At 36.1% G+C, this 14489-nt stretch overlaps 1 protein-coding gene across 1 annotated transcript; it reads left to right on the forward strand.

The window, feature by feature from the left end:
* Positions 1-8066: 8066 nt before the first annotated feature.
* LOC140889849 (protein CIA1) lies at positions 8067-13548 on the forward strand. The gene is made up of 10 exons (XM_073297581.1): positions 8067-8392; positions 8614-8760; positions 8907-9125; positions 9286-9350; positions 9906-9971; positions 10144-10215; positions 11076-11138; positions 11266-11335; positions 12285-12368; positions 13283-13548. Exons 1-10 carry the CDS (start codon positions 8198-8200, stop codon positions 13376-13378), a joined length of 1077 nt encoding a protein of 358 aa, XP_073153682.1. The 5' UTR covers positions 8067-8197; the 3' UTR covers positions 13379-13548.
* Positions 13549-14489: the final 941 nt, after the last annotated feature.

The raw sequence follows: 14489 nt of genomic DNA on the forward strand, positions 1-14489 counted from the left end.
AGGATGGGCAATGGGGCAAGAGTTGCAGCCAAAGCTATTGGAGATGTTTACTTATTGTTGGACAATGATTTTAAATTATGTTTGAGAGATGTTTGTTTGTACCAGATTTGGTGAAAAACATTGTTTTCATTTCTATGCTTGATAAAGATGGATATTCTTGTTTATTTGGCAAAGGTGTTTGCAATATTTACAAGAATGAATGTTTAATTGGTACAGGACAATTGGAAAATGATCTCTATAATTTAAAATTGAAAAAAGATATTCCTATGTATAATGTCCAAGAGATCTCAACAACATCCAAAAGAAAACAAGATACTCTGAATCCAGCACACTTGTGACATGCTCGATTAGGTCATATATCTTTTAAAAGGATGAACAAGCTAGTGGGAGAAGGCATGTTTGATATGTCTGATATTAACTCTCTTACTACTTGTGAACCCTGTCTAAAAGGAAAGATGACCAAAATTCCCTTTAAGGGCCATGTGGAGCGAGCCAAGGGACTGTTGGATTTGATCCATACAGATGTGTGTGGTCCACTTAGCATCACCACTAAGCACGGACATTCTTACTTCATTACCTTTACCGATGACTTCTCTAGGTATGGGTATGTGTATTTGATGAAATACAAATCTGAAGCTTTTGAAAGGTTCAAAGAATTCAGAAATGAAGTGGAGAATCAATTGGGACGAAGCATCAAGGCACTTCGATCGGATCGAGGTGGTGAGTACTTGAGTGCTGAATTCCAAGAGTATCTTAGGGAGAATGGGATTCTCTCACAGTGGACTCCTCCTGGTACACCTCAATTGAATGGTGTTTCAGAACGTCGTAACCGGACTTTGATGGACATAGTTCGGTCTATGATGGGGTTCACGGAGTTGCCGCCATCCTTTTGGGGATATGCGCTTGATACAGCGGCACTGTTGTTGAACAATGTCCATTCAAAGGCAGTTGATAAGACACCATATGAGATATGGATGGGAAAGCCTCCTAAGTATTCTTATCTTAGAATATGGGGGTGCCCTGCTTATGTGAAGCAGACAGTGGGAGATAAATTGGATGCTCGATCCATTTTATGCTACTTCGTGGGATATCCAAGGAATTCGGTTGGATATTATTTCTATCATCCCAAAGAAACAAAGGTGTTTGTTTCTAGGAATGCAACCTTCTTGGAGAAGAAATTTTTATTGGATAGAAAATGGGAGATGATAGAACTTGAAGAAGTTCGAGAAACACCCACAATTGTGGAACCCACACCCAAACAGCCAAGAGAGGAGATACAAGTTCCTAGAAGATCCGAGAGGATCTCGAGACCACCTATGAGGTATGGTCTGCTTCTTGAAGAGGGCCAATATGAGCCTGACCATGGATGTGATCCAAGGACCTTCAAGGAAGCGTTGTCTGATGCCGATTCATCCAAATGGCTTGAAGATATGGAATCTGAGATGAATTCCATGTATTCGAACCAAGTGTGGAATCTTGTGGATCCACCTGAAGGAATTGTTCCTATAGGGTGTAAATGGATTTACAAGAGGAAGCTTGGGACGGATGGGAAGGTTGTGACCTTCAAGGCTCGATTGGTAGCAAAAGGTTATACTCAAAGACAAGGAGTTGACTTTGAAGAAACTTTTTCTCCAGTCGCAATGTTCAAGTCTATTAGGATAATGCTTGTCATTGCCGCATGATATGGCTATGAAATATGGCAGATGGATATGAAGACAGCTTTTCTTAATGGGGATATTAAGGAAGAAATTTATATGTCTCAACCTGAAGGGTTCACATCTATCGGAAGTGAGCATAAAGTATGCAAACTTCAGAGATCTATTTATGGTCTCAAATAGGCATCTAGGAGTTGGAACCTCAGATTTGATGGTACAATCAAAGAGTTCGGGTTTACTAAGAATCCTGAGGAACCATGTGTGTATAAGAAGGTCAGTGGGAGTGTTGTGACATTCCTGGTACTTTATGTTGATGACATTCTACTCATTGGGAATGATGTAGGAATGTTGCAATCAACTAAAGTATGGTTATCGAGTAAGTTCTCAATGAAGAATTTGGGTGAAGCATCTTTTGTATTGGGAATACAAATCTATCGGGATAGATCGAAAAGATTGCTTGGTCTCACCCAGTCCACATACATTGATACCATCGTGAAGCGGTTCTCGATGGATGAGTCTAAGAGAGGACATCTACCAATGTGTCATGGCGTGTCTCTATCCAAGTCCATGTCTCCCAAGAATGATGCAGAGATAGAGACGATGACACGCATTCCATATGCATCTGCAATTGGTAGTATCATGTATGCGATGATATCTACACGTCCTGACGTGGCCTTTGCACTAAGTGTTACAAGTAGATATCAATCGAACCCTGGTCTTTCACATTGGAAAGATGTGAAAGACATTCTCAAGTATTTGAGAAGAACTAAGAATATGTTCTTGGTTTATGGGGGTGGAGAACTAAAATTGGAATGTTATACCGACTCTAGCTTCCAAAGTGATGTTGATGATTCGAAGTCAACTTCCGGTTTTATATTCATGCTCAATGGTGTTGCTGTTTGTTGGAAGAGTTCCAAGCAAAATAGCACTGCGGATTCAACCACTGAGGCAGAATATATTGTTGCATCCGATGCTGCAAAGGAAGCTGTTTGGATTAGGAATTTTGTCCAAGATTTGGGCGTTATTCCTAATGGAGTTGATCCAGTCCCGATGTACTGCGACAACACTGGTGTCGTTGCTCAGGCAAAAGAACCAAGGTCTCATCAGAAATCCAAACATGTACTGAGAAAATACCACATCATCCGGGAAATTGTGGAATAAGGAGATGTCTTGTTAGACAGAGTCGCCTCCGCAGATAATGTTGCTGATCCACTAACTAAGCCTTTACCAGGACCATTGTTCGAAAAGCATCGCGAATCAATGGGTTTGAAGAATATGGGTAGTTGGCTCTAGTGAAAGTGGGAGATTGTTAGAGTAGGTGCCCGTCGAGCCAATGTGTTGGCCGATGGTCCTTGTGAGGACTCTTGTATGACAATTTTTATTTTAATAATATTTCACATTATTTAATTTGGCAAATATTTATCAATATACCCATGCTAGCTGCATAGATAAAGCCCTTGAATATACAAATAGTAGAAAGAATATGAGATAGTCATGTGATGACTATCATGAAACTCATATTTGGAATACTGTATATTCTAAACTGTTCCTAGTCGATTCAGCCGCCATAAAGAAGGATAAAGGCCGCTCAAGCTTGAGACTAGTATTTGCGATGTGAGTACCATGTTTCATTGGTAGGGGACATGGAGATGTCCAAACATGCAAATAGGTGTTCCTTGTAGAGTGCACTGAACAACCCTCCCTAAAGGACTTTCCAAGTGGTTATCACTTATCGAGTGGAGAAGTCCTAGTTTATGGTTGTACACCATTAGTCCTTATGACCCGGGACAACATGGAGACTTTATATGCTAGTGCTTCACTTTGACTTGTTTACCGACTCATCTGGAGTCATCAGGTGGCAATGTTGGGTGTTGTGACGAAACATATAGGAGTCAATGCATTGTAGTCGGGGATTCACCGCTTACCTACGGGTATGGATATCCTATGTTATCTCATGCATACGTAGCTTGAAATCTCTGATCAGAGTAGGTGGTAATTAAGAAAGGGATTTCTTGAATTACACCTTCGATGCAACTACGACATGACACATAGTTATCGATTCAATGACAACTCTCGATAAACCAATGGTTGTCGAATCGGTCGGGATATATGAGTTGAAGGGACCGTACTGTACGCTAACCATAATTGATTGGTTCTTGCAGGCACTATCATTTGATACCTAGGGAGTCATGTAAGCGATGCTGCTAAACATTTACATGATTGGTTGGTACTATCAGACTTGAGTTTTCTGACGTTCTTATTATCAATGTGTTGATCAATAAGAATGGAGCTATATAGGGTATGCTCATATAAGAGACTTGTTGATCCCGAATCACATGGAGATGTGAACCCACTGCTAGTTGTATCAGTGAACCATTGAGGGTCACAAAAGTACTAGCTTTCTAGATCCCGTTGAGATTAAAATAAGTTCAATGTGTTGAACAACTTATAAAGGAGTTTATAAGTAAAATAAATTAGAAGTTTGACTTATAAATTGGAGAATGAATGGAATAAGTAACTTTTAATTTGTGAATGTGTTCCAAGATTAAAAGTTGACTTAAAATAATTAGTTTATGAAAATGGTGATTTTCTAAACTATTATTTTGAACTTAGTTAATTAATTCAAGTGTTGAATTAATTTAACACTAGTAGACATTTTAATGTACAAATAATTATATTACTTCAAGTGTTGAATTAATTAAACACTACTGAGTCTAGTAGAGCTCAAATAAAATAGTGTTATATAATTATTGTTACTAGTGTACTTGAATAAGTTCAATTTTGAATTTAATTGATTGATTAAACTTAAATGGGTTTAGGTTTAATGATTAATTAAAATAAGTTCAAAAACCATTTAAATATATATATTTATATATGTATATATATATATGGGCGTGTATATATATATATATGATATATATATATGTGTGTGTGTGTGTGTGTGTAATGGAATTTGAAGGGTTGGAAGATGGTTTACAATTTTCCATGCAAGCCTTGTGTTTTTCCATGCATGTTTAATTGTATTCTTTAATCTTTGACCATCAATATATTATTATACACACATTACACAATTATTTTCATTCAAAGGAACTAAAGTGGCCGAACACTTCCAAAGTGTTTTCTCCAAGTTTTTCTTTCATTTTGAGGGAGAAAAAAAATGATATCTCAATGCTAAATTCTCTAAATATTCTAGTGCATATTTAGAGCGGATCTAGATCGTCTAGTCGTGGACCTAATTCGAAGGCTCGAAGTGTTGAATCCATTTTGAGCAAGGAGTGCTCTTGGAAGCTTGTAGATTGAGTCTACCTTTTTCAAGAGCCTAGTTGTTTATCAACTTGGTTGGAGCCATAAATCAATCTTTGAGATTGATAGGTAAAATTCTAAACAACCTATGGTTGTTTAATTTTGAATACTACTCGTGCCCGAAAACGCAGCGGATATCAATCTTTGAGATTGATAGGTAAAATTCTAAACAAACTATGGTTGTTTAATTTTGAATACTACACAAGTGCTCGGAATTTTTTTTGTTAAATTTTTAAAATATCCGCTGCGTTTCCGGGCACGAGTTAACCGATCCCCTTCAGTGAGGTTGTAGAGGGTAGGGATTTATTTACCCTGAACCTTCGATTTGGTTGTATAACAGTACTTATACACTTGTGATATCGGTGGTTGTATTCTGCCGATTGGATTTGTTGTATTTTAATTATCCGCACTTTACGCTTTAAGCTTTTATTGCGTGCGATTTTACTGTAACTCTGATTAGATAGTGGATCCGGGTTGGGTCGCTACACTTTCTTACGAAGAGAGGCATGGCTTCATTACTAATTTTCTCAGCAATCTTCTTTCCTGAACTTTATTCGACAGTTGGAGAACAGTAGTTGCAACCAATGCCGTTGTTGATTGAGAGGTGTATGGTCCTTTCTCAGTGCAAATTCTTAGTTCAAACTCATACGCTTTTAGATCAGCTAACAGGTCGTGCAGTTCTATCTTGCTTAAGTCCTTAAACTCTCGCATTGCTACGGTCTTCATATCCCATTCCCTGGGAAAAGCACGTTTAACTTTCATAGCAATTTCTCAATTATAATAAGACTTACTTAGGTGAGGAGTTCATAGATGATGATGTTGAATCGTTCATAAAATTCAGTCATAGTTTCCCCTAGCTTCATTTTGGCATTGTCAAATTTTTGGATTGCCACCGTGAGCTTATTCTCCTTAGTTTGATCATTCTCTTCCCACAATTTAGTAAGCTTTTCCCATATTTCTTTGGCGGTTGTGCAAGTCTTGATCTTACTGAACATAGTCTTGTCCAAGGTTTTGTAGAGAATATCTTCGGCCACATTATCAAGATTGACCTTCTTTTTTTTCCTCAGCAGTCTATTCAGACCTGTGATTCTCCATAGTTTGAGGTTCGCCGCTAGTTATGGTTGCAGCTGTGTTGATTTTGGTGATTATCATGGGACTATTTGTGATGACATAACACATGTCATCATCTTGTCCGAAAGATGCTTGCATACGAATATTCCAATCATCATAATCTTCCTTTCAAAACATAGGGATCTTGTTAAAAGAAGATGTCATTTTGAGTATAAAATAAATCAGTCGGTTAAAGAAAAACCCGCTTTGATACCACTTGTTAGGATCGAATGTGTGTGTAGAGGAGAGAGGAGAGAGGAGGGGGGGTGAATACACACTTTGATATTTTAGTGAATTTTCAAACTCTTCATGGATAGTCTTGCTAGGGTTATCTATCAAGACTAGTTCCTTTAACCTCAAAAACATTTTGGACTACAATAGTAGTGTGGATAAACAGTCCAATTTTTTTTTTGTGATATATTTATATTCAAATAGGCACAGATAATAAAATAGATGAGCAGTTGAAGTAAATAAGATAGGATACATGGAAGTTCGAAGCAAACTGCTTTTACGTCTCTCCCTCTTCCACGAAGGAAGAAATTTACTTGAAGACTTTGGTTTATACAATCTTTTGTATACAACAATGGTAGGATGTATTCCTTGTCTAGATCGAAACTCCTAGTTCTCAACACGAATTAAGACAACATGTCTTAACACCAAAAACAACAAGTGAAGTAATCAGCAGTTTGAATGAATCTTAAGATTCAAACAGGTGAGCAACTCCTCTTAACAGTCTGAAGTGAGTGATTTGAGATTTGACTCTATGCCCTTTATGATTCTTAGAAGATCTGTTATATAACTTGTACGAATGGGGCTAAGTGAGCAGATAAGATGTTTTTTTTTTTTTTTGTGCAAAGTGCTAAGAGAATGCTTAGATAGCTTGTGAGTTGTTGTGCGGAAACTCTCTTTCTTTCCTTGTTAGCATCCCCTATATATAAACATGTTTTAGCAACGTTCGACTTGATTTCTTCACAAGGCTTGTCTCAAACGTCTTTTAGTCTTTTGTCTATCCTCATAAATATTTGTCTAAAACGTATTTTATTCTTCTACATATCCTCATAAATACTTTTCGAAGATTTTTGAATTTGAGCGGCACTTTCTTCGAAGTAAATCGTAGTCGCTTTGAGAAATTGAGTTTTTTAGGCATATAATGCAGTCGACAGTGTGACTGTTTTGCCTTTCTTGACTTGAACTTGTCTATGGTTTCCTTAGAGCAGTTTGAATAAATTGCCATAGAGAATACTCTGAAAATTTTGTATAGAGTAGTCGGAGATTTTTTGACTAGTCCCAAAAGTTTTTTTGAATCTTTTGAGCAGTCGAGTGTCTTCAACCTGTTTTATAATGTATAGCAGTTTAGTTTGTAATCACCAAAACTAAGGATTCAACATTAACTTAGGCATCGGGGTGACCACGTCGAAAAAATCTTTTTGGCGCCCATTTACGAGCTGTTTATTGAGTGCAGGAGATCGACTGAGTTACGAAACTACGGTAGAAGGAGAAATTCTAACTGGAAAATATTGCTACGTTTACCAATTTTTTCTGGTGTTAACACATAATTTACTATCTTAATTTGTATCTAAATGCAAATATATTTAATTATATATATGAAATTAAAAAAATAAATAAATAAATAAACTCTACATATACTGATAATTGATATTTGATATTGATAATTCGATCAATTTTATAAAATTTATTTAATTAAATAATCAAATACTATTTTTTTTGAAATTTTATTTTACCAAATATCTCATTATACGCTTTCCCCTAGTTTCCCCAACTTTTCGTTCCCTCTAAAAACTCCAAAAACATATTTCCTTTATTTCCTTTTTCTTTATCTTTTTTTTTTCTAAATTAAAATATTTTCTGTTATTTTCTCTCCGCAAGGGTCAACTAACATAACGACGCGCGAAAAATTTCGCACGTACGGTTTTGGGGCGAGAATTATTTGGGCCTATGAAATTGGGCTTCGTTGGCTGTTGTATGTGGTCTAAATATCCAACCCTTCCCGCTTCTAGTGCTGTCGACTCGAGTTCACCACACTCTCCTCAATCTCGGCGGCGCGTGCCTTAGATCCTAAACCTCTTCAACTATCTTCTATAAATTTGATCTCCACTGTAATTTGCGTGATGAATTTCGCCGAGGAGAATTTCGATCTCAAAGAAATTCAGAAACTCGAAGGCCACACCGATAGGGTTTGGAACCTTGCTTGGAAACCGGCCACTGGAGTCGGCGGCGTCCCCGCAGTATTATCTTCATGTAGTGGAGACAAAACAGTCCGCATCTGGGAACAGAGCCCCGCCACTGGCTATTTCCAATGCAAGGTCTTACTTTGATTTTCTGAATTTTAGTTTAATTTTTGAGATTTATAATTGTAAGAAAAATTTATTGATTGTAAAGTACTTCATCTCTGCCTTATCGTGAAATTTGCCCATTACAAGTGCTAAATTTTCGAAATTTCACTACGCTGATTAATAACATGGAGCAAATTGTGAAAGAAAACTTAGCTGGATTTTATTTTGGTGTTACTGCTGATCTGAGGCAGGCAGTATTGGAGGAGACGCACACCAGGACTGTGAGATCATGTGCATGGTCACCGTCTGGTAAATTATTGGCCACGGCTAGCTTTGATGCCACCACAGCCATATGGGAGGATGTTGGTGGTGATTTTGAATGCGTGTCCGCTTTAGAGGTATTTGTGTCATTTTTTTTTTTTTGAGATGTTATTTGTATCTGTTGTGATGCTGAGGGATTTGATGTAGTGACAATAATAATATTGGCCTTTAATGCATTATATTTTTTATGAGATTGATATGTAAAAATAGTATCGATGTCCAGGGTCATGAAAACGAAGTTAAAAGTGTCTCTTGGAATGCATCTGGTTCATTGCTTGCGACTTGTGGGCGAGACAAATCTGTCTGGATATGGGAAGTATTACCACATAATGAGTTCGAGTGTGTTTCTGTGCTGCAAGGACATACACAGGATGTTAAAATGGTCCAATGGCATCCGACAATGGATATTCTGTTTTCATGTAGCTATGACAATAGCATTAAGGTACTGTGAATGTGAAATAACAATTCAGTTTTTTAGGATATTCAAGCATCTGTTAATCCTTATAAAGCTGCCTGCTTGTTTATGGCAGTTGGTTAGTCCTCTTTCTATTTAATTTAATCTAAAAAATGTATCAGACTCGTTAAGCTGTTGGCTGTTGTAGGTCTGGGCAGAGGATGGGGACACTGATGATTGGCACTGTGCTCAAACTCTAGGTGAATTAAACAGGTAGTTTTTGTCTCTCTATGTTTGTACAAGTCAATGGCCTTAAAACAACGGCAATCTGTGATCCATTATCTTTCTTGTTTGATATTTTTCTACTTTTTCATTATGCTATATTACCCTGCTGTTGTATGAAGTAGAAAAACTTCCTAGTTTTAAGTGCTCCTGATGTGTGCAATAATCATTTTCTTTAAATGGTTGAGTCGTGCTTGTAAGACTCAACGATGGTAACGAGTAAAATTTTCAGTAAAGATTTCAGGTGTTAGATTGTTCGGTGATCATTCTACGGAGCCTTCCAAAGATCAAACTGTTATACCAAGTATTTTGATTATCACTGAACTAATTCCAGTAACCCAATTGTCAATCTGTCAAAGTATAGAGTTCAAATTTGCTTCTTTTCCTTTTCCTTCTTTGTGGTTTTCTAATGATTAGGTGCTTTGTTTTGTGCTGTAATCTTTTAGTTGTTTAATGTGTAATCTATACTTTTCACATTGGATCTTATAAATGGAAATTCTTTATGATTCTCTCAAAATGTAACTCACTTATTTTCTGTCTTTTTAGCGGCCACACATCTACAGTCTGGTCGTTATCTTTTAATGCTACTGGGGACAAAATGGTTTCCTGTAGGTACGCAAAAACTTTCATTTAATGCTTGCATATATAATGACTGTAACATTCAATTAACCACATGTAAGTCTAGTCCTATTAGCAGTGCCATCAAGAATTTTTTATGTTTTAATAACAATAAAATAGAATAATTGTAAGGTTAGGTCTAATGCAGTAATTTTTCCTTTTTCAGTGATGATCTAACTATTAAAATATGGGCTACTGACATCATACAACTGCAGTCTGGAAATGGAAATGCCCCTTGGTGAGCAATGCGTTAAAATGTGTTTGATCCTTCTTTTTTGCTCGATTTTCTTTAAGTTTATTTTCAGGTTTGTTCTTTTTCTTTGATGATTTCGGTGACAGAAGGTTTGAAGTCATATCTTAAATTGATGTTTTCCTTTTTAAAGCTTGAATGAAATAGTCTATTGTTTCATTTAATTTACTCTTGCCCATAAATTCCCAATCAAGAAAATGTTAGTGAGGAAAAATATGAAATAATGGATGTTGATGATACAACCATTAATGCGATGCATTCAACGTTCATTATTAAGTCAATTATATATATGTATATATATATCTCTTTATGAAATGTGAAAATGTTGGTCGATTCTTGTAGTGAGCAACACATGCCATTTGTATGCTCTTTCGCTTAACAATATTCATCAAACACCGCGGTTCCACTGACAAAAAGGAACGAACATATAATTCTCTGTGGACTGCGAAATGTAAATAACAATGGTAGAAGGAAGGAAACGTGTACTACGTTGTGGACTACGAAATGTATATAATAATTGTAGATATGTGTATAGTCATGGTCATTTACTTTATTGATGAAGTGATAAACTTGAATGAAAATGAGTCTAAACTTATGATGATTGGAATAAAAAATTTAAATTGATTTGTTCATTTAAAAATATAGCAAATCTCCTATATACTTGATCATTTATTGATTCTTTTTTTTTAAATAAGATTTTGTTATAAGGATACAACATTATTTAACAATAAGACAATAAAAGGTTCATGGTGTTTGACAAATTTTGTATAAATTATGTTTAATCTGGTTGCTGGAATCCAAATCATAATATGGCGTTGAATTATCATTTTACGTTTTCCTTTTGCCAGGACACATATTTCTACTCTCTCAGGTTATCACGACCGAACAATTTTTTCCGTCCATTGGTCAAGGTAGCAGATAGTTCTCTATTTTTACTCTCATTCTCTTGTTTTGAAAAAATTGGGTGATGTTTTGCATTTCAGTTTGTCATATCTTTTATTCTTTGTGCATTCACATTTTGAGATGTGAATATGACAGGGAGGGAATAATTTGCAGTGGATCTGCTGATGATGCTATCCGTTTATTTGTTGGATGTGAAGACGACTTGGTATTAACAAAATGTTATACTTGTTCACTGGATTGGTTCTCTGCGTCTTCGTTTTTTGGCATACTCATTTTTATGATGCGATTTCATAATACTTTACATCATCTTCTGCTCACATTTATTGCAATTTTGCATCCTGCGATTCTGATACATCATATCTCCTTGGTGTTAATACTTTTTTTTCCTGGTTTTCTGTACCTCTGGTCCTTCTGAGAAATGTATAAAAATAGGGGTCTTCTATTATTTTGAACAGTCACCTTTGTCGTTGTATGGTCCGTCCAAGATATAAATAGATTGTGGTCACACCTTTAGAATGCAGTAGATGACTAGTTTCCAAGTTGATCATAGAAACACTGAATCGGGTTGATTGTTAATTGAATAGTTAAGGCTAGATGATATCACCAGTTGCATGTATGAGTTTTCAAATTTACAGCAAAACCAATATTGTTAAAGATCAACTCTAGGAAAAGTTGGATTGGAAATACTTCGACACGATTGTCTGTTAAGCCCGTATGTCTAATTATGTGAGCTTTGATTTACCACTTTGTCATGCTTTGCTTTCATGTCATATCAGAATGGCACTTACATTGAATATATTTTTATTAAATAACCTAAAGGTTGTACTGATGAATTAACTGACGTAACATGTCTAACCTGTATGATATAAGTGAGCGACCTCTTGAGAGGGTTAACTGACATAACATGTCTAACTTGTATGATTTCAGTGAGCAACCTCTTGAGACTCTGGTCTATGCACTATGCTTCTTAATATTTTATCAAGTTAATCGGTAGAAAGTGCAATCCCAAAGCTATGGGTCCCATGTTTTTGTACTGGTATTGCTTATACATATTACTGGACAACATGGTTGTTTCAATCGGACACTCTGGCTTGTTTACCTATGAGGATTAGGTTCCTTTAACGCTTTCATTTTGTTTTTGTGTGGTACTACAGGTTGGTGGACCTACATACAAACTGCTATTGAAGAAAGACAAAGCTCATGACATGGATGTGAATGCTGTGCAGTGGAGTTCCAAGGTAAATTTTAAAAGTGGATAGTGTATTTGTCTATACACGAGTATTCAACCACTCACTCTTATAGTCTTCTTGTTTTTTTGAGTTCTCTTAGTCTTATTTAGGCATTAGTGCCATAAAATGATTCGTTTCCCGAATTGAAATCCCTATAGTTGGTTATTACTTATTGACAAAAACTCCTATGAAACGGTCTCAAGGGTCATTTTTTTTAGACATGTCTTTTATATGGGTTATCCATTAAAAAGTATTACATTTTATGTCAAAAGTATTACTTATTATTATAAATATGGGTAGGGTTGACCCGTCTTATAGATGAGATCGTCTCACAGGAGTGTTACTCTTGCTTATTAGTAATGTGATGTTGCCTTTGGCTTTGAAAAGCATGTGTTCAGAAATTGTCAAAACTGAAAATCCTGTTCGTTTAACAGGGTCTATGCATATACCTCTTTTAGCAGGGTAAACTATATATATAATATATATATATACTATTTACTATCTTATAAAACTTGAGACATCTTTAAAAACCATTTTGTTACACGTTTTGATGACACAAAAGTATATTTATCATTTAACTCTTGACAGTTATTTTAAAATTTATATTTACATTGACCAAAGGAGGGTAAAAATGGGTGGAAAATAAAATCGAATAAAAATAACCTTGTAACTCCGAGAACACTGCATTCTACCTCATTATTAGTAACTGCACCAACTTTTCCTATATTGAAGGAAACCTGCAGTGATTATGATATGCCATTATTGACCACACACGCATTGCATGTGCACTATTGGCTAGTATATATTATAGTTTTCTGTGATCTCCATCATCTAAGCTTTGGTGTTTGCTTATCCCAATCTATTTTTATGTAGACTGTTAACTCCAATATATATTTAATATTTTCTTTATCATAACGTAACAGGAAAACAAGTGTCTGGCCTCTGCAAGTGATGATGGCACTATCAAGATATGGGAGTTAACAACCACATCACGTGGTCAGAAAAAACTGCTTCCATAGTTCTAGCACGTTTCCATCAGCAAATACATTTGCAAATCTTTTGCATAATTTATGTGTACATGAGGTTTTTGTAAGTTAATACCTCAGGTAGGAATATCAAAATCGTGTAAATTATTTTTCAATAAGATATTTCAGATTTCTGGACATAATCATATGAGGTCACCCGTACATTATTTTCTTTCTGCAAGATGCTGCTATCCTTAACTGAAGGATACCAAATCCCACTCCGTTTCTGGGATTGATTAGTTAACTTCCTAGGCTCGTTCTTCTTTGATTTCCCCTGCTCCCAAGGTTTATTGTTTACAACTAATTGGTTTGAGTGACTTATTAAGACCAAAGAAATTTATTCCTAATAATTATCCAAAAATTAAGGATACAAGAGTAAAGGGCATATATTTTTACAGCAGGAGATACTATTCTAGAAGAAAGACAACCTTTGGTCTATCATCATCAACCATTCTTCACTGCGGATGAATGGACTCTTCCTCTTTCTCCCACCAAGGCTGCTTTTGCGGAAACAACCTCGTCGTTCGCCATCATGGAGTCAAATGCCTTGCAATCAATCCAATATTTGAGCAAATTCTCCTGTCCCCATATCTCCGGTACCTGAACCCCACCCACCACCTGCACTCTGTTTCTCTTCAATCTCTCCTGTGGATTGTGCGTGAGCATGGTAGGGGATATAAATCGATAATCGAAGTAAGCAGATTTGTTCTCGCACCAGTTGTTTTTATTTGCTCCATTTCCAGAAGGCGTCTCATATTTATAGAGAAGGAAATGGAAATGAGAATGGAAGGAAAAAGGAGATGATAGGCTGGGAAGGCGTCATTTTCTCGGAAAGCGTTTCCGTTTACAAGGTAAGTGACAACCCGGGGTGTATTTTATTGTGAGATTCAGATTCTTGTTCTTGTGTTTTCGTTGTCACGATAAAGATCCGTATTGAGCGGTTTAGATCAAAATATACTAGAGCAAAAGCTATAATAAATGCCATCAGTAGGATTGTAATCTAGCCAAGCTGAAGTCGAATTTTATAATGTTTGAGTTTAGCTTGTTTATAATCGAGCCGAGCTAAAACATTATTTAACGAATATACTCATGGCTCACGAGCTTA

Source organism: Henckelia pumila, chromosome 3, assembly GCF_033568475.1.
Source record: "Henckelia pumila isolate YLH828 chromosome 3, ASM3356847v2, whole genome shotgun sequence".
In the NCBI taxonomy this organism is placed as follows: Eukaryota; Viridiplantae; Streptophyta; class Magnoliopsida; order Lamiales; family Gesneriaceae; genus Henckelia; species Henckelia pumila.